This window comes from Prionailurus bengalensis, chromosome X, assembly GCF_016509475.1.
Source record: "Prionailurus bengalensis isolate Pbe53 chromosome X, Fcat_Pben_1.1_paternal_pri, whole genome shotgun sequence".
NCBI lineage: Eukaryota > Metazoa > Chordata > Mammalia > Carnivora > Felidae > Prionailurus > Prionailurus bengalensis.
The window spans coordinates 31,997,971-32,018,581 of NC_057361.1; the positions used below are offsets into that span (position 1 = coordinate 31,997,971).

Here is a 20,611-nt window from a genome sequence, read left to right on the forward strand (position 1 = left end):
AGAAATGTTTAAAGTAAAATTAACAAAATAAGTGAAGGCTTTACATGGAGGCTTAAGAAGCCACCTGGACAGTGCAGTGAATAGAAACAAATGAGGAAATAGTAGCATTTGATATCATTGAAATAGACATGAATTTTGGAACAGAGAGATGTACATCGATAGAGGTGACATATAAGATAGATAGATAGATACATACATACATACATAGTTAGATATATTGATAGTTTCAATATATGGATATGTTCTAGATATGTAAATATGATGACTTCATTAATTTTCCTGCATTCATTATCTCATTCATGATATTGCCTGCTGCTGCAAAGATACCCATAGTTGGCTGTGAACTTCCCTTACACATGCTGCTTATATAGTACATTCAGGTAGGGGTGACGCTTCTCAAATCCTATTCTTATCCTGTTCAGCGTTGTTCAGAATAATATCTAATATAAAGTGTGCCATTTATGTATTTAACAGAAAGGGAGTGCGTAAGCAGGAAAGAGGGTCAGGGTGAGAGAGAGAGGGAGAGATTCTTAAGCAGGCCCCACACTTAGCACAAAGACTAATGCAGAGCTAAATTCCATGACCCTGGGATCATGACCTCAGCTGAAATAGAGTGGGATGCTCAACCAACTGAGCCAGCCAGGCATCCCAAAGTGTGCTTTTTAAGCACTTTCATTGAGATTATTTGACATAAAATAAGCTATGCATATTTAAAGTATATACTTGAGTTTTAACACGTGCATATAGCCATGAATCCATTGTTACAAATCAGATAATGAATATAGGTCACCCCACAAAGTTTCCTCTTGTCTCTTTTTAATGCTTTTACCCTCCTCTCCCCTCACGCCACAAGCTACCCTTGCCCTAGGCAATCATTTCTCTGTTTTCTGTCACTATATATACATTTCATAGCGTTGTATATAAACTAAACCACACAGTTTAACCCTTTTAAGGGATTGTTTTCCTTTATGCAACATAATTATTTTAAGATCCATCCACAGAGTGCATGTATCAATACTTTATTCCTTTTATTACTGAGTCGTAGTCCATGGAATGGATAAGCCACAATATGCTGCTGTACTTGCCTTTGATGGACATTTGGGTTTTTCCACTTTTTTTGGTAGTTATCAGTAAAGCTGATATGAACATTTATACATAAATCTGTGTGTGGGCATATACTTTCATTCATCTTGAGTAAATCACTTATATGTGGAATGCCTGGATAATATGGTAGTTGAATTTACAATGTTTAAAGGAGTAACTGCCAACAGTATCTCAACGAGATTGTCTCTCTTTCCATTCTCACTTGCACTGCATAAAAGTTCCAGTTCCTCTATACCCTTGACCATAGTTTGTAGGATTGGCCATTGCAATTTGATCGATTTTCATCTGTGTGTAGTTCAGTTGCAGTGTGGATTTACTCTACATTTCTGTAATGAATAATAATGTTGAGCATGTTTTCTTGTGCTTTTTTGACATCTATAGGTCTTCTAACGATATGCTTTTTCAAATCTTTTGCCCATCATTTCCTGTATGTTGGGTGGTTTCTTTTCTTATTGCTCAATTTTTAGGCTTTGAGCCTAAAAAAACATTTATTCTGGATGCATGTTTTTTTTTTTTCAGATATGTGGTTTAAAATTTTTTCTTCCAATTTGTGATTTTGTTTTAATTTTCTTAATGGTGTCTATCGAATTACAGAAGTTTTTTTCCTACCTATATTGACGGATAATTGAAAATAAAAATTGTATACATTTAAGATGTTCACTGTGACGATATGATATATGTATACATCCTGAACTGGTAACAGAAGTTTTCAGTTATAATGAAATGAAATTTATCACCTTTTTCTTGCATGAATCAGGAAGAAACATGTGTCCTTAATGGCAGTCTGGATTGTTGCTGCTTTAAAGTTTTGCCTCAGTAATGAAAGCATAGGTTCTTCCTAAGCAAAAAAGTAATCAGCCATCCTTTACAACAGAAATCTGAATCCTGTAGATTTTATTAATCCTTTTTGTCGTATATGTTACACATTTCAAAAATTTGTTATATAAACAGCAAACAGCATAAAACCACAGAAAAAGAAAATGGAGCCTAGAGGGCTACAGTTGGGCACTAGGCTACTATGCATTTTATCATAAAAATAAGGCGCTTAAATGGAGTAGAAAACAAGAGCTGTATTGTACATAGAATAAAAGCAGATATGGCCACAACACTGGACTCTTTATCTCTGTTCTTCATTAGCCACCAAATTTTGTTTTTCCACCTTGCCTTTTGGTCCCCCAGAGAGAAAATACAACAAAAGAAAATGAGTTAGGAAGGTGGTTAAAATGAAGTAAGAAAAAGATAGAAGAAGGAAGGATTAGCAGAGATTTCCTCAGGCTTTCCTCTTTAGTCTTGCCACTCAGATTTCATAGGATGGTATAGTAGAGAAACAAAACAGTGAAAATTCATTCAATCATGTGTGGTATAATGTGCGTAGAGCAGATATGTATGAAAACACTTCTTGACAGAATTCATGTCCCTCCAAGAAATTCACAAGTTGATACAAGCCCAGCCATACAGAAAATTTCCTTAAACACAGTATTCCTCATTAGCAATAGGGAGTGGTGAAGCATGAAGCCAATGGAAGGAAGAGGGTGGGTGTAGGGAGACCAAGTGCAAAGAGGCCAAAGACCTTGCCAGGTTTAACTGTTGTCATGGAAACTTGTTTTTGGAAGTTTTCTAAGGGGTGAAATAGTTTACATAATCAGTGGGCAGTATCTGAAACCTATTACTCTAGGCCAAAAATAAATGTTTTGTAAGTATGTGAGTTACTTTGCTATTTTTCCACGCAAAAGCCCACTTATTCTGTGGTGTATTTGGTGATATTTAGGCATGACTTAATATGCCATTTTCCGTATTCTACGTTTGGTAAATACATTTATGTATTATTTATGCCTTTGTCACTTACTATGTGACCTGGAGTGAGTTACCCAACCTTCTCTACAGCCCAGCTTGCTGAACTTGAAAATGAGTCCAGTGAGGAATTAATTTATACGTTTATTAAAGGAGTTCAATAGGTAATGAATGGGAGGCATTTAGCATATACCTAACACAGAGTAAGCATTCAATAAATGATTTCACATTGTTTTCAAAAGGCTAACCACTGGTACTAAATTGCATTGCTCAGGCTTTAAACTTGAGTCTGATATTGACGTTTTACAAGATAGTATGAAATTAGGGAAAAACAATTCCTAATGAAAACCAAACTATATACTAGGAAATGTTGGTTTGACTGTTTAAAATACATTTTGAAAAAATCAAACCCGTAGAGTGTTTAGCAGAGGGGAGAAAATCCATTTGTCAGAATAAAAGCTTGATCTATTGAAAATATAATAGCTATAATTATGATCCCTATTAGATTTTTTTTGGTAACACTCATTTCAGATAAACTGAAAACCTCCATTAAGTCAATAATGCTGTATCTTAGAGAGTTGCTTTGTACACTATTATGTCTTGTATACCTATAGTTTTTCCAAAGCAGTCCTTTAGTTTTCCTGTCATGCTTTTAAACTGAACCACCAACAATCAACCTTTTATTTACCTTTCTTCCCTTTGGGTTGGTTGGCCTTGGCCCAAACGGAGGAATATAGGGAGCAAAGGAATCACACGTGCCTAGTGTGGAAAAATATTATCATCTTTTGAAACACATATTTTCATAATCATTATTGATGGTATTTGGTTTGAAGGTTCATTGCTGATACTTACTGAGTCTAATGTTACTCTTTGCAATAAGTTTATAAGAATTTGACTGCTTGTCTCTTCTACCTTAGCTAATTCATAACCAAAAGTAAAAATGCAATTTAAAAATGTAACTGTTTAGGAAAAAAATTAAAATTATATTCCCAAGAACAAAGATTTTTAATTGGGAAAATAACTGTGCATAAATTAGTGGCATAATTCTAAGAAACATTGTTTCAAAGTGTTCTTTCAATTAAAAGATAAGCTACTAAATAGACCTATAATTCCATAGTTCTCTTCACTTATTTCTAAGTTTTAAGATAAATACTTAATTTCTCTTGTTGGTATCTAACATATGGTCTTGTTACACTCCTGTAGGGCTTTTGAATTGTTTTACAAATGATTGTTCCATTTCTCTTTGTTAAGGGACAATAAAAGTGTAATAACGTTTGGATGGGTGTATTGGAGAAAGAAGAAATGTGCTGAGTATACAAGTAGGCTGAAATGAGAAAGAATGGAGAATGTGTGCTTTTAAATCTTGAGACTAGTTCATCGTACTTGAAATATTGATTAGGTTTCCTTATTATTCCTTGCGCACGTTGTTTAACATTATGTAAGTTTATCCAAATCATGGTTTTATCTGACTGAATTGTTTTACTTAGGTCCATTTAAAATTTTTCAATACAAGTGTATAGAAATTTAACTGCTTTTGTTTGTTGACTTTGTATCCTGCATATTTAGTGAACGCATTTATTATTAGGTCTATCCTTTTTGTGTCCATGATCATTAAGGTTTTCTCCATATGAGATTGTGTCATCTGCAAACAGATAATTTTACTTCTTCCTTTCCAATATGGATACCTTTGCTACGTTTCCTTGCACACTTGCTCTGACTAGAAATTCCAGTATTATGTTGAGTAGAAGCCTAAACCAGAGACATCCTTATCTTGTTTCTAATCTTAAAGGAAAAAATTTCAGTCTTTTACCACTGGGAGTATAATATTAGCTGTTTGTTTTCACATATGGCTATTATCATTTTGAGAAAGTTCTATTCCTAATTTATTTTTGCCATGAACGTTTTGATGTGGAATTTTGTCAAACACTTTTATCCATCAATCAAGATTATCATGTGTTTTTTTTTTTCATTCTGTCAATGTGCTACAGTACACTCACTGATTTTTGTATGTTGAACCACCATTCATTCATTCCTTCATTCTTTGTTGAAATAAAAACCATTTAACTATGGTATAGAATCTTTTTGGTATGCTGCTGAATTCGATTTGCTACTATTTAGTTGAAAAGTTTTGTATCAGTGTTCATCAGGGATATTGGATTTTAATTTTCTTTTCTTGCCCTATCTTTGTCTGCTTTTGTATCACGGTGGTGCTAGCCTCCTAGAATGAGGCTATGTTTTCCCTCCTCTATCAATTTTTAAGTTTTTGAGAAAAAGAAGATAGTGATTCTTCTTTAAGTATTTGGTAGAATTCAACAATGAAGCCATCTCGTCCTGGGCTTGTCTTTGTGGGAAGAGTTTTTGTTACGAATTCAGTGTCCTTGTTAGATTTATGTCTATTCTGTTTTTCTTTTATTCATGAGCATTTTTAGTAGATTGTGTGTTTCTCGGATATTGTCCATATCATCTAAGTTACCCAATTTGGGGGGCATATGGTGGTTCATTGTAGTCTCTTATAAAGCTTTTCATTTTGGAGAAAACAATGCAATGTCCCCACTTTTTTCCTGAATTTATTAATTGGGAGTCTTCATTTCTTTTTTCTTAATCACTTGAAAATTCTGCCAGTGATGTTGACCTTTTCAAAGAGAGAAACTTTCTGGTTTTTGCTTTTCTCTTCTCTGTTTTATTTACCTCTACTCTGATCTTTATCATTTCCTTTCTTCTGCTAGTTTTGGGTTGAATTTGCTTTTTCTTTTTCTAGTTCTGTATTGTGTGCAGTTAGGTTGTTGATTTTAGGTTGTTCTTTTTAACATATGCTTTTGCTGCTATGAGTTGCCCTCTTAGTGTTGCTTTCACTGCATCACACCAGTTTCGTATGCTGTGTTCTCATTGTCAATCATCTATATAGTTTCAGACTTCTATTTTTTTCCAAGTTTTTTTTGAAATATTGGTTAAAAGTATGTTGTTTAGTGTCCAAATTTGTGACATTCCTTTTTTCCTTATGTTACTGATTATAATTTCATGCCATTGTGATGAGGCAACATGCTTTCTATGATTTAAATCTTTTTCAGTTATTAAGATATGCCTTGTGGCCTCACATGTGATCCATTCTGGACAGTGTCCAAAGTTGATTTAAGAAGTTGGATACTCCATTGTTGATGGGTGGATGTTCTATATGAGCCAGTTAGGTCTAGTGGTTCTAAGTGATGGTCACATCCTATGTGTCTTTATTGGTATTCTGTCTAGTTGTTCTGTCCATTAAGAGGTATTGGGGCACCTGTGTGGCTCAGTTGGATTGGTATCCGACTCTTGACTTCAGCTCAGGTCGTGATCCCAGGGTTGTGGGATTGAGCCCCACATCAGATTCCATGCTGAGTGTGGAGCCTGCTTTGGATCCTTTCTCTCTCTCTCTCCTCTTCCCCTCTCCCCTACTCAGGTATTCTCTTTGTCACTCTCCTAAAATATATAAGTAAGTCAATAAACACACAAATACAAAAAAAGAAAAAATGAGAAAAGTAAACATACTCATAACATGATATGGCAATCATACATCTTTGTATTTCCCCAAATGAATTGAAAGTTTATGCGCATCCAAATATCTGCTGGTAAATGTTAATAACAGCTTTATTCATAGTTGCCAAATTATGGGGAAAACTACAATGTCATATAATAGATAAATGGTTAAAGAGTGGTATATCTATACATTGGGTTATTTATCAGTGATAAAAACAGTAACCTATCAGACCACAAAGAATATGGGGGAAACGTAAATGTATATTGCTAAGTAAAAGAGGTAAATCTAAGAAGGCTACATATTGTATGATTCTAACTATATGACATTCTAGAAGAGGTAAAAGATCAGTGGTTGACAGTTCTTTATACGTTGGGTGGAAGGGATGAATGAGTATTGTACACGGGATTTTTAGGGCAGTGAAACTATTCTACACGATACTGTAATGGTAGGTACGTGAAATTACATATTTGCCAAAGCCATAGAATGTATAACACAAAAAAATTAGCCAGAATGCACTCTATGGACTTTACTTAATAATAGTATATCATTACTGGCTCAACATTTAAGTAATATATCACAATAATTCAAGATGTTTATAGTAGGCAATGTAAGGGGGGATATATGGGAACTCTGTACTTTCCACTCATTTTACTGTAAACATAAAAGTGTTCAAAAAATTAAATGTTTTAATTGAGTTTTTAAAAAGTATGGACTTAGAACCAGAATGCACATCTACACATTCTGCCTGTATTATACTGAGCCGACTGACTTTGGGGAAGCTACTGAACTATCTTGTATCAGTTTACCTTCTCTAAAATGGAAATAATATATCACACTCAATGGTGAAAAACAGCTTTCCCCCTAAGATCAGAAGTGAGACAGGGATATCTACCCTCACCACTATTCTTCAACATAGTACTAGACCCCTAGCCACAGCAGTTAGACAACATAAAGATATAAATGGCATCCAGGGATACCTTGGTGGGTCATTGGGTTAGGGTCCAACTTCAGCTCAGCTCATGATCTCACAGTTCGTGAGTTTGAGCCCTGCATCGGGCTCTGTGCTGATAGCTTAGACCCTAGAGCCTGCTTTGGATTCTGTGTTTCCCTTTCTCTCTACCCCTTCTCCATTCATATTCTTTCCATCTCGCTCTCAAAAATAAATAAACATTAATAAATAATTTCAAAAAATAAAAAAAGAAAGAAATGGCGTCCAATTTGGTAAAGAAGAAATAAAACTCTCACAATTTGCAGATGACATGATACTCTATGTAGCAAACCCTAACGAACGGCTCTACCAGAAAAGTAATAGAACTGATGAATGAATTCTGTAAATGTTAATTTTGCAGGATTCAGATCTATGTATGGTATCTATTGCATTCCTATATGCTAATAATGAAGCAGCAGAAAGAGAAATTAACAAAACAGTCCTATTTACAATGGTACCAAAAACAATAATGACATATCCAATAAAGGGTTAGTATCCAAGATATATAAAGAACTTCTACAACTCAATAACCAGAAACTAATCCAATTTAAAAATGGGCAGTAGATGTGAACAGACATTTCTCCAAAGAAGACATCCAGATGGCAAACAGACACATGAAAAGTTGTTCCACATCATTCAGCAACAGGGAATTACAAACCAAAACTACAAGGAGATTCCACTTCACATCTGTCTCACAGCCCCTCTCAGCCGTGATGTCTGCCCCTGCTAGGGACCTGCCAGAAGACACACCTGTCTGTGTCCCTGAGGCAGGTCCTTTAGCCTTGGTCTAACTGCAGATCTTGAAATGGCCCTGTAACTCTCAGCCATGGTCCGGGAACCCTCATCTGGGGAGATGTGCTTGTGCATGCCCCAGAATTAGGCTCATAGACCAGGGTCTGTCTGCACATCTGGGAGCAGCCCTATAATCCAGGTTCAGCCCCTCATCGCTGCTGTCTGGAAGCAGTCCTGCCTGCCCAGGGACCCAGAGGGTGACACGCCCATACATATTCTGTGGCCAGGCCTGCCAACCTCAAGCCCACTGCAGATTCTGAAGCAGTCTGTGACCTGGCTCTAGCCCATCTCAGCCACAGTCTGGGGACAATCCTGCCCACTCAGAGATGCGTAAACTGTTGGAAGCACTCCCGGAGCCCCAGATGGAGTCAGTGTAATACCAGGGACATTTTGTACTATCCAGTGTCACCAGCTGCCACCAGTGTCACGTCCAATTCACATTTAGGCAAACCGAGGGACAAAGCTGGCAACAGAGAACCTCAATTCTGAACCCAGGTATCGTAATCTTGGTTGTAAATAAAAACTGACCATCTCTTATAGTTAAAATGTTAATGGATTTTCCGTTAAATTGTTCTGTACCACCATCAAGTTTAAATCTGGTACTAACACCCACAATTTGTGTTTGGCTTTGTATTTATTACTTTCACACTAAACATCTTTAATACCTAAAAATGACCTTTCAGTTTGGAAAATGAATCCCTGGTTAATATAGCATCTTGTACTTATGTGTTGTAGGTGCAATCTCATTTTCTGTTAAAAGAAGACATGAGGATGAATCTCAGGAAGAACCAGGTCAAGATGACAATCAAGAACTCTCCTTTTTGAAATGGTTAGCAGAACCATCCCCCCAAAATGATGAGGAAGAGCCAGGTATATTTATGATGAAGTAGAGTTTCATGATCACTTTTCGATCATTTGCTTTTAATTGAATAAATCCTTTACATTCATAATATATATCCAAATGTGTGTTGCGTATACCTGTAAGAATTTTATTGTATTAGTTCAGGATTAACTTTACATAATTTACTTTCCAGCTTTCTATGGCTATTAACATTCATAAGAGTAGAATATTTCACTTGAAGCCTGCTTACTCTTTCATAAGTGAACCACTTTATATGTATTTCTTACTAAACGAAAACTTAGAGTACATTTCTGATAAAATGTTAATGAGTAAATTGTTTTAACAGTGTAACATGCTTTTCTTCAGCCTACCAGATGATAGCAACCTTCCTCTTATGTGGAAGAAAATCAGTGCCATTATTTTTCCTTCCAGTAATCTAAAGCTTTATTGGAATGTTGTTAAACATCATATCTTTTTAGTAGAAATTCGAAGGAAATTGAAAATAATGGAGAATTGGAAAGGACAGGGCAGATTTCCTGGAGAATGGGTGACTGAATTCTCTGAAGGATGAGTAACAAGGACTTAAGAGGGCATTAGAAAAGCTGTGGAGACAGTGAGGTATATCAAAGAAATCTTTATGGAATGACTTTGTGTTTAGTCGGGATTCTTCAGTAAAACAGACACTACCATAATGTAATGTAATGTAATGTAATGTAATGTAATGTAAATAGGCACATGCATACACACATACAAATATATATGTATGTATACATATGGAGAGACAGAGAGAGAGAAATTGAGATTTTAAAGAATTGGCTGACATGATTGTGGGGATTGGCAAGTGAAAAATCTGTAGGTCAAGCAAGCAGGGCAGAGAATTAGGTAAGAGTTGGTATTGCAGTCTTGGGTCCAAATTCCCCAGCTGTGCCAGACAGGCTGCAAGGTCAGGCAGGTTTTCTGTGTCAGTCTTGACCAAGAATTGCTTCTTCTTCAGGTAACCTCAGGTATTCTTCCTTAGCTTGGAACTTCAAAAAAATTTTACAAATACTTGTGAACATTTGCCTCTTACCACTCTGCATTTTTGTGAAAAGCAATCTTCCCCATTTCATTTCTCGGATGAAGCCTAAGGGTGCTTTTTTATATGAAAATTCATTATTTTACATAGAAATTATTTCTAAAAATAAGTTTAAGGTAAAATTAACAAAATAAATGAAGGCTTTACATGGAGACTTAATAAGTCACCTCCACGGTAAAATGAATCCAAACAAATGAGGAGATGGTTGCATTTGATAGCAGTGAAATAGACATGAATTTATGGAACAGAGAGATTTAGATGGATAGAAGTGACAGATAAGATAGGTAGATTAGATAGATAGATAGATAGATAGATAGATAGATAGATAGAAAGAAAGATTGATTTACTTGTTCTGGGTACCTAAATATGATTACTTCTTTAATTTTCCTGCATTAATTTTCTCATTCATGATATTGCCTACTGCAGGAAAGATACCCATAGTTGCCTTGAACTTCGCTTACACATCCTGCTTATTTAGTATATTCAGCTTTGAGTGACACTTCTCAAATCCTGTTTTTATCCTGCTCAGCAGTGGTCAGTTTAATGTCTAATACAAAGGGTGCTTGCTTTCTTTCTTTCATTCATTCATTTATTTATTTATTTATTTATTTATTTACCTACTTACTTACGTACTTACTGTCTGACTTCAGAGAGATGGGGAGAGCATGAGCAGGAGAGAGGGAGAGAATCTTAAGCAGGCTCCATGCTCATCACAGAGCCCGATGCAGACTTCAATTCTATGACCCTGGGATCATGATCTCAGCTGAAACAGAGCTGGACGCTCAACCAACTGAGCCACCCAGGAACCCCTAAGGGTGCTTTTTAAACAGTTTTACTGTGGTTTAATTGACATACAATAAGCTATCTGTATTTAAAGTATATATTTTGAGTTTTAACACATGCATAGAGCTGTGAATTCATGGTTACAAATCAGATAATGAATATAGGTCACCCCACAAAGTTTCCTTGTGTCCATTTTTAATTGTTTTACCCTCCTCTCCCCTCATGGCATAAGACACCTTTGCCCTAGGCAATCATATCTCTGTTTTCTGTCAATATATATGCATTTGATAGCATTGTATATAAACGAAATCACAGTTTAGCACTTTTAGGGGATTGTTTTCTTTTATGCAACATATTTATTTTAAGATCCATCCACACAGTGCATGTATCAACTTTCCTCCTTTTATTACTGAGTAATACTGCATGGAATGGATATACCACAATTTGTTCATCTATTTACCTTTTGATGAACATTTGGGTTTTTCCATCTTTTTGGTAGTTATCAATAAAGCTGATATGAACATTTATACATAAATCTGTGTGTGGGCATATACTTTCATTCATCTTGAGTAAATCACTTATATGTGGAATGCCTGGATAATATGGTAGTTGAATTTACAATGTTTAAAGAAGTAACTGCCAACAGTATCTCAACGAGATTGTCTCTCTTTCCATTCTCACTTGCAATGCATAAAAGTTCCAGTTTCTCTATATCCTTGACCATAGTTTGTAGGATTCACCATTGCACTTTGATCGATTTTCATCTGTGTGTAGTTCAGTTGCAGTGTGGATTTACTCTACATTTCTGTAATGAATAATAATGTTGAGCATGTTTTCTTGCGCTTCTTTGTCATCTATACGTATTCTTGTGAAATGCTTTTTCAACTCTTTTGCCCATCCCTTGTCCTACATTGGGTTGTTTGTTTTCTTATTGCTGAATATTTAGGCTTTTTAAAATTTTTTCTCGTACATGGTTTTTGTTCTTGTTTTCCAGATATGTGCTTTAAAATTTTTTCTCCCAGTCTGTGGTTTTCGTTTTAATTTTCTTAATGGTGTGTATCAAATAACCGTTTTTTTTCTAGCTCTATTGAGGTATAATTGAAAAATAAAAATTATATACATTTAAGATATACAGTGTGACAATTTGATATATGTATACATCGTGAAGTAGTTACAAAAGTTTTCAATTATAATCAAACACAATTTATCACATTTTTCTTACATGAATCAGTAAGAAACATGTGCCCTTAATGGCGATATGAATTATTGCTGCTTTTACGTTTTGCCCCAGTAATGAAAGCATAGGTTCTTCCTAAAGCAAAACATAATCAGCCATCCCTTACAACAGAAATCTGAATCCTGTAGATTTTATTAATCCTTTCCTGTTTTCTGTAGTGTCTTCTGTTCTATACATTTCAAAATTGTGTTATAGAAAGAACAAACAGCATAAGACCACAAAAAAAGAAAATGGAGCCTAGAGGGCTACAGTTGGGCACTAGACTACTATGCATTTCATTATAAAAACAAGGAGCTTAAATGGAATAGAAGACAAGAGCTGTATTGTACATAGAATAAAGGCAGATATGGCCACAACACTGGACTCTTTATCTCTGTTCTTCATTAGCCACCAAATTTTGTTTTTCCACCTTGCCTTTTGATCCCCCAGAGAGAGAAAATACAACAAAAGAAAATGAGTTAGGAAGGTGTTTAAAATGAAGTAAGAAAAAGATAGAAGAAGGAAGGATTAGCAGAGATTTCCTCAGGCTTTCCTCTTTAGTCTTGCCACTCAGATTTCATAGGATAGTATAGTAGAGAAACAAAACAATGAAAATATCAAGGCAGTGCTAAACTCCTGGAATGAGGCTATGCTTTCCCTCCTATTCAGGTTTTAAGTGTTTGAGAAAAAATATATATTAATTCTTCTTTAAGTATTTGATAGAATTCAACACTGAAGCCATCTGGTCCTGGGCTTGTCTTTGTGGGGAGAGCTTTGATTATATATTCAATCTTCTTACTAGTTTTATGTGTTTTCAATTTTTCTGAATTCATGAGCAGTTTTACTACATTGTGTGTTTCTCGGATATTGTCCATTTCATCTATGTTACCCAATTTTGGGGTCATGTGTTAGTTCATCATATTCTCTTATAATGCTTTTTACTTTGGTGAAAACAATGTAATGTCCCCACTTTTTTCTGAGTTCACTAATTGGAGTCCTAATTTCTTTTTTCCTAATTACTTGAAAGGTCTGCCAATGATGTTGACCTTTTCAAAGAGTAAAACTTTCTGTTCTTTGCTTTTCTCTTCTCTGTTTTATTTACCTCCACTCTGATCCTTGTCATTTCCTTTCTTCTGCTAGTTTTGATTAAAATTGCTTTTCTTTTTATAGTTCCATACTGTGTGCAGTTAGGTTGTTGATTTTAGATTGTTCTAACAGACGTTTATGCTATGAATTGCCTTCTTAGTGCTGCTTTCACTGCATCACACCAGTTTCATATGCTCTGTTCTCATAGTCAATCATCTTTACAGTTTCAGACTTCTATTTTTTTCTAAGGTTTTTGAAATATTAAGAGTATGTTGTTTAGTTTCCAAGTTTGTGAAATTCCTTTTTTCCTTATGTTATTGCTTTGTAACTACATGCCACTGTGATGAGAACACATGCTTTGTATGATTTAAATCTTTTCAATTTCTTAAGATATTCCTTGTGGCCTCACATGTGATCCATTCTGGACAGTGTCCAAAGTTGATTTAAGATGAATGGATATTCTCTTGTCGTTGGGTGGAATGTTCTATATAAGCCAGTTAGGTCCAGTGGTTCTATAGTGCTGGTCACATCCTATGTGTCTTTATTGGTATTCTGTCTAGTTGTTCTGTCCATTAGTGAAAGTGAGGTATTGGGGCACCTGTGTGGCTCAGTTGGTTGAGCATATGACTCTTGATTTCAGGTCAGGTCATGAACCCAGGGTTGTGGGATTGAGCCCCACATCAGATTCCATGTTGAGTGTGGAGCCTGCTTGGGATTCTTTCTCTCTTTCTCTCTCCCTCTGCCCCTCTCCCCCACTCATGTGTTGTCTTTCTCTCACTCTCTCTCTCTCTCTCTCTCTCTCACTCTCCTAGAATATATAAATAAGTCATATACACACAAATACCAAAAAAAGCACCTAAACATACTCATAACTTGATATAGCAATCATACATCTTTGTATTTCCACAAATGAACTGAAAATGTATGCCCCTCCAAACATCTGATAAATGTTAATAACAGCTTTATTCATAGTTGCCAAAATGCGGAGGTAACGACGGTGTCTGATAATAGTTAAATGGTTAAACAGTGGTATATCCATAAGACTGGGATATTTTTGAGTAATAAAAAAAATCTATCAAGCCACAAAGAACATGGAGGAAACTTAAATGTATATTCCTATGTAAAAGAGGAAAATCTAAAAAGGCTACATATTGTATGATTCCTATGAATCATGAACTATATGACATTCTAGAAGAGGTCAAAGATCAAGGGTTGACAGTTCTTTATTGGTTGGGTGGAAAGGATGAATGAGCATAGTAAATGGAATTTTTAGAGCAGTGAAACTATGCTACATGATACTCCAATGTTAGATACATAAACTTACATATTTCCAAAGCCATAGAATGTATACACAAAAAAATTAGCCCGAATGTACCCTATGAACTTTACTTAAAAATGGTATATCATTATTGGCTCATCAATTGTAAGTAATGTATCGTACTAATTCAAGATACTTAAGGTAGCCAATGAGGGGGGGTATATAGGAACTCTGTACTTTCCATTCAATTTTTTATAAACATAAAAGTGTTCAAACCATTAATGTATTAATTAAAGTATGGACTTTGAACCAGAACCCATGACTTCAAATTCCAACTGTATTATACTGAGGTCACTGACCTTGGACAAGATACTGAAATTTCTTGTATCAGTTTCCTTCTTTAAAATGGAAATAATACATAATACTCAATGGTGAAAAACTGAGAGCTTTTCCCCTAAGGTCAGGAGTGAGATAGGGATGTCTCCTCTCACCACTTTTCTTCAACATAGTTCTAGATTCCTAGCCACAACAATTAGGCAACATAAACATATAATTGGCATCCAGGAGTGCCTGGGTGGCTCAGTGGATTAAGGTCCAACTTTGGCTCAGGTCATGATCTCACAGTTTGTGACTTTGAGCTCTGTGTCTGGCTGCATGCTGACAGTTTAGAGCCTAGAGCCTGCTTTGGATTCTGTGTTTCCCTCTCTCTCTAACCCTTCCAAATTACATTCTGTCCCTCTCTCTCTCAAAAATAAAAAAAAAAAAAAAACATTAATAAATAATTTCAAAAAATAAAAAAAAAGTATCATCCAAGTTGTTAAAGAAATAAAACTCTCACAATTTGCAGATGACATGATACTCTATGTAGCAAACCCTAACGAACGGCTCTACCAGAAAAGTAATAGAACTGATGAATGAATTCTGTAAATGTTAATTTTGCAGGATTCAGATCTATGTATGGTATCTATTGCATTCCTATATGCTAATAATGAAGCAGCAGAAAGAGAAATTAACAAAACAGTCCTATTTACAATGGTACCAAAAACAATAATGACATATCCAATAAAGGGTTAGTATCCAAGATATATAAAGAACTTCTACAACTCAATAACCAGAAACTAATCCAATTTAAAAATGGGCAGTAGATGTGAACAGACATTTCTCCAAAGAAGACATCCAGATGGCAAACAGACACATGAAAAGTTGTTCCACATCATTCAGCAACAGGGAATTACAAACCAAAACTACAAGGAGATTCCACTTCACATCTGTCTCACAGCCCCTCTCAGCCATGATGTCTGCCCCTGCTAGGGACCTGCCAGAAGACACACCTGTCTGTGTCCCTGAGGCAGGTCCTTTAGCCTTGGTCTAACTGCAGATCTTGAAATGGCCCTGTAACTCTCAGCCATGGTCCGGGAACCCTCGTCTGGGGAGATGTGCTTGTGCATGCCCCAGAATTAGGCTCATAGACCAGGGTCTGTCTGCACATCTGGGAGCAGCCCTATAATCCAGGTTCAGCCCCTCATCGCTGCTGTCTGGAAGCAGTCCTGCCTGCCCAGGGACCCAGAGGGTGACACGCCCATACATATTCTGTGGCCAGGCCTGCCAACCTCAAGCCCACTGCAGATTCTGAAGCAGTCTGTGACCTGGCTCTAGCCCATCTCAGCCACAGTCTGGGGACAATCCTGCCCACTCAGAGATGCGTAAACTGTTGGAAGCACTCCCGGAGCCCCAGATGGAGTCAGTGTAATACCAGGGACATTTTGTACTATCCAGTGTCACCAGCTGCCACCAGTGTCACGTCCAATTCACATTTAGGCAAACCGAGGGACAAAGCTGGCAACAGAGAACCTCAATTCTGAACCCAGGTATCGTAATCTTGGTTGTAAATAAAAACTGACCATCTCTTATAGTTAAAATGTTAATGGATTTTCCGTTAAATTGTTCTGTACCACCATCAAGTTTAAATCTGGTACTAACACCCACAATTTGTGTTTGGCTTTGTATTTATTACTTTCACACTAAACATCTTTAATACCTAAAAATGACCTTTCAGTTTGGAAAATGAATCCCTGGTTAATATAGCATCTTGTACTTATGTGTTGTAGGTGCAATCTCATTTTCTGTTAAAAGAAGACATGAGGATGAATCTCAGGAAGAACCAGGTCAAGATGACAATCAAGAACTCTCCTTTTTGAAATGGTTAGCAGAACCATCCCCCCAAAATGATGAGGAAGAGCCAGGTATATTTATGATGAAGTAGAGTTTCATGATCACTTTTCGATCATTTGCTTTTAATTGAATAAATCCTTTACATTCATAATATATATCCAAATGTGTGTTGCATATACCTGTAAGAATTTTATTGTATTAGTTCAGGATTAACTTTACATAATTTACTTTCCAGCTTTCTATGGCTATTAACATTCATAAGAGTAGAATACTTCACTTGAAGCCTGCTTACTCTTTCATAAGTGAACCACTTTATATGTATTTCTTACTAAACGAAAACTTAGACTACATTTCTGATAAAATGTTAATGAGTAAATTATTTTAACAGTGTAACATGCTTTTCTTCAGCCTACCAGATGATAGCAACCTTCCTCATATGTGGGAGAAAATCAGTGCCATTATTTTTCCTTCTAGTAATCTAAAGCTTTTGGAATGTTGTTAAACATCATATCTTTTTAGTAGAAATTCAAAGGAAATTGAAAATAATGGAGAATTGGAAAGGACAGGGCAGATTTCCTGGAGAATGGGTGACTGAATTCTCTGAAGGATGAGTAACAAGGACTTAAGAGGGCATTAGAAAAGCTGTGGAGACAGTGAGGTATATCAAAGAAATCTTTATGGAATGACTTTGTGTTTAGTCGGGATTCTTCAGTAAAACAGACACTACCATAATGTAATGTAATGTAATGTAATGTAATGTAAATAGGCACATGCATACACACATACAAATATATATGTATGTATACATATGGAGAGACAGAGAGAGAGAAATTGAGATTTTAAAGAATTGGCTGACATGATTGTGGGGATTGGCAAGTGAAAAATCTGTAGGTCAAGCAAGCAGGGCAGAGAATTAGGTAAGAGTTGGTATTGCAGTCTTGGGTCCAAATTCCCCAGCTGTGCCAGACAGGCTGCAAGGTCAGGCAGGTTTTCTGTGTCAGTCTTGACCAAGAATTGCTTCTTCTTCAGGTAACCTCAGGTATTCTTCCTTAACTTGGAACTTCAAAAAAATTTTACAAATACTTGTGAACATTTGCCTCTTACCACTCTGCATTTTTGTGAAAAGCAATCTTCCCCATTTCATTTCTCGGATGAAGCCTAAGGGTGCTTTTTTATATGAAAATTCATTATTTTACATAGAAATTATTTCTAAAAATAAGTTTAAGGTAAAATTAACAAAATAAATGAAGGCTTTACATGGAGACTTAATAAGTCACCTCCACGGTAAAATGAATCCAAACAAATGAGGAGATGGTTGCATTTGATAGCAGTGAAATAGACATGAATTTATGGAACAGAGAGGTGTAAATGGATAGAGGTGACAGATAAGTAGGTAGGTAGGTAGATAGATAGATAGATAGATAGATAGATAGATAGATAGATGGATTCAAGTGTTCTGAATACCTAAATATGATGGCTTCATTAAGTTTCCTGCATTTATTATCTCATTTATATTGCTTACTGCAGGAAAGATACCCATAGTTGACTGTGAACTGCCCTTACACATCCTGCTTATACAGTACATTCAGTTGGGGGTGACACTTCTCCTATCCTATTGTTATCCTGTTCAGCAGTAGGTAGTATACTTTCTAATATAGAGTATGCTGTTTGTTTGTTTGTTTGTTTATTTTAAGAGAGAGAGGGAGAGCATGACCAGGAGAGAGGGTCAGAGTGGGAGTTGGGGAGAGAATCTTAGGCAGACTCCACACTCATCACAGAGCCGGATGCAGAGCGCAATTCCATGACCCTGGGATCATGACCTCAGCCGAAATAGAGTGCGATGCTCCACCAACTGAGCCACCCAGGAATCCCTAAGGGTGCTTTTTAAACACTTTTATTGTGGTTTACCTGACATACAGTAAGCTATGCATATTTAAAGTATATATTTTGAGTTTTAACACATGCATACAGCCATGAATCCATGGTTACAAATCAGATAATGAATATAGGTCACCACAAAAAGTCTCCTTGTGTCCATTTTTAATCCTTTTACCCTCCTCTTCCCTCATGGCATAAGATACCTTTGCCCTCGGCAACATTTCTGTTTTCTGTCACTATATATGCATTTAATAGCATTGTATATGAATGAAATCATAAGGTTTAACCCTTTTGGGGAATTGTTTTCTTTTCTGCAATATAATTATTTTAAGATCCATCCACACAGTACATGTATCAATACTTTATTCTGTTTATTACTGAGTCGTAGTCCATGAAATAGATACGCCACAATATTTGGATCTTTTTACTTTTTGATGGACATTTGGGTTTTTCCGTCTTTTTGGTAGTTATCAATAAAGCTGATATGAACATTTATACATAAATCTGTGTGTGGGCATATACTTTCATTCATCTTGAGTAAATCACTTATATGTGGAATGCCTGGATAATATGGTAGTTGAATTTACAATGTTTAAAGGAGTAACTGCCAACAGTATCTCAACGAGATTGTCTCTCTTTCCATTCTCACTTGCAATGCATAAAAGTTCCAGTTTCTCTATACCCTTGACCATAGTTTGTAGGATTCGCCATTGCACTTTGATCGATTTTCATCTGTGTGTAGTTCAGTTGCAGTGTGGATTTACTCTACATTTCTGTAATGAATAATAATGTTGAGCATGTTTTCTTGCGCTTCTTTGTCATCTATACGTATTCTTGTGAAATGCTTTTTCAACTCTTTTGCCCATCCCTTGTCCTACATTGGGTTGTTTGTTTTCTTATTGCTGAATATTTAGGCTTTTTAAAATTTTTTCTCGTACATGGTTTTTGTTTTTGTTTTCCAGATATGTGCTTTAAAATTTTTTTCTCCCAGTCTGTGGTTTTCGTTTTAATTTTCTTAATGGTGTCCATCGAATAACGGAGGTTTTTTCTCTAGCTCTATTGAGGTATAATTGACAAATAAAAGTTCTATACATTTAAGATGTACACTGTGATGATTTCATATATGTTTACATCATGAAGTGGTTACAAAAATTTCAATTATAATGGAACGCTGTTTATGACTTTTCTCTTACATGATTTCCCTTCTTAAAATGGAAATAATACATAATACTCAATGGTGAAAAACTGAGAGCTTTTCCCCTAAGGTCAGGAGTAAGACAGGGGGTTCCACTCTCACCACTTTTCTTCAACTTTGTACTAGAAGTCCTACCCACAGCAGGTAGACAACATAAAGAAATATGTGACAACCGGGGCACCTGGGTGGATCAGTTGTTTAATGTCCAACTTTGGCTCAGGTCATGATCTCACAGTTGGTGAGTTTGACCCCTCTATCGGGCTCTGTGCTGGCAGCTTAGAGCCTAGAGCCTGCTCTGGATTCTGTGTTCCCTCTCTCTCTCTACCCCTTCCCTGCTCACATTCTGTCCCTCTTGCTCTCAAAAATTAGTAAACATTAATAAATAATATTTTAAAATACAAGAGAAACAAATGGCATCGAAGTTGGTAAAGAAGAAATAGAACTCTTGTAATTTACAGAAGCCATGGTAACTCTATGTAAAAAAACACTAAAGGTTCTACCAAGACACTACTAGAACTGATGAATGAATTCAGTAAATGTTAATTTTGCAGGATCCAAATCAATGACGGAATCTATTTTATTCCTATACACCAAAAATGAAGCAGCAGAAAGAGAATTTAAGAAAACAATACCATTTACCATTGTACCAAAAACAATAATGATATAGCCAATAAAGGGTTAGTATCCAAGATATATAAGGAACTTCTACAACTCAATAACCAGAATCTAAATAATCCAATTTAAAAATGGGCAGTAGATGTAAACAAACATTCCTCCAAAGAAGACATGCAGTTGGCAAACAGACACATGAAAAGTTGTTCCACATCATTCAGCAACAGGGAATTACAAACCAAAACTACAAGGAGATACCACTTCACATCTGTCTCACAGCCCCTCTCAGCCATGATGTCTGCCCCTGCT

At 36.0% G+C, this 20,611-nt stretch overlaps 1 protein-coding gene across 1 annotated transcript in view; it reads left to right on the plus strand.

Moving 5' to 3' along the window:
* CFAP47 (cilia and flagella associated protein 47) overlaps positions 1-20,611 on the plus strand; it is a 587,956-nt gene that overhangs the window by 404,459 nt on the left and 162,886 nt on the right. The window contains exons 54-55 of the mRNA XM_043569968.1: positions 8,922-9,056; positions 16,554-16,688. Of these exons, the coding sequence (XP_043425903.1) occupies positions 8,922-9,056; positions 16,554-16,688 (270 nt within the window). The remainder of the gene's footprint in view (positions 1-8,921; positions 9,057-16,553; positions 16,689-20,611) is intronic.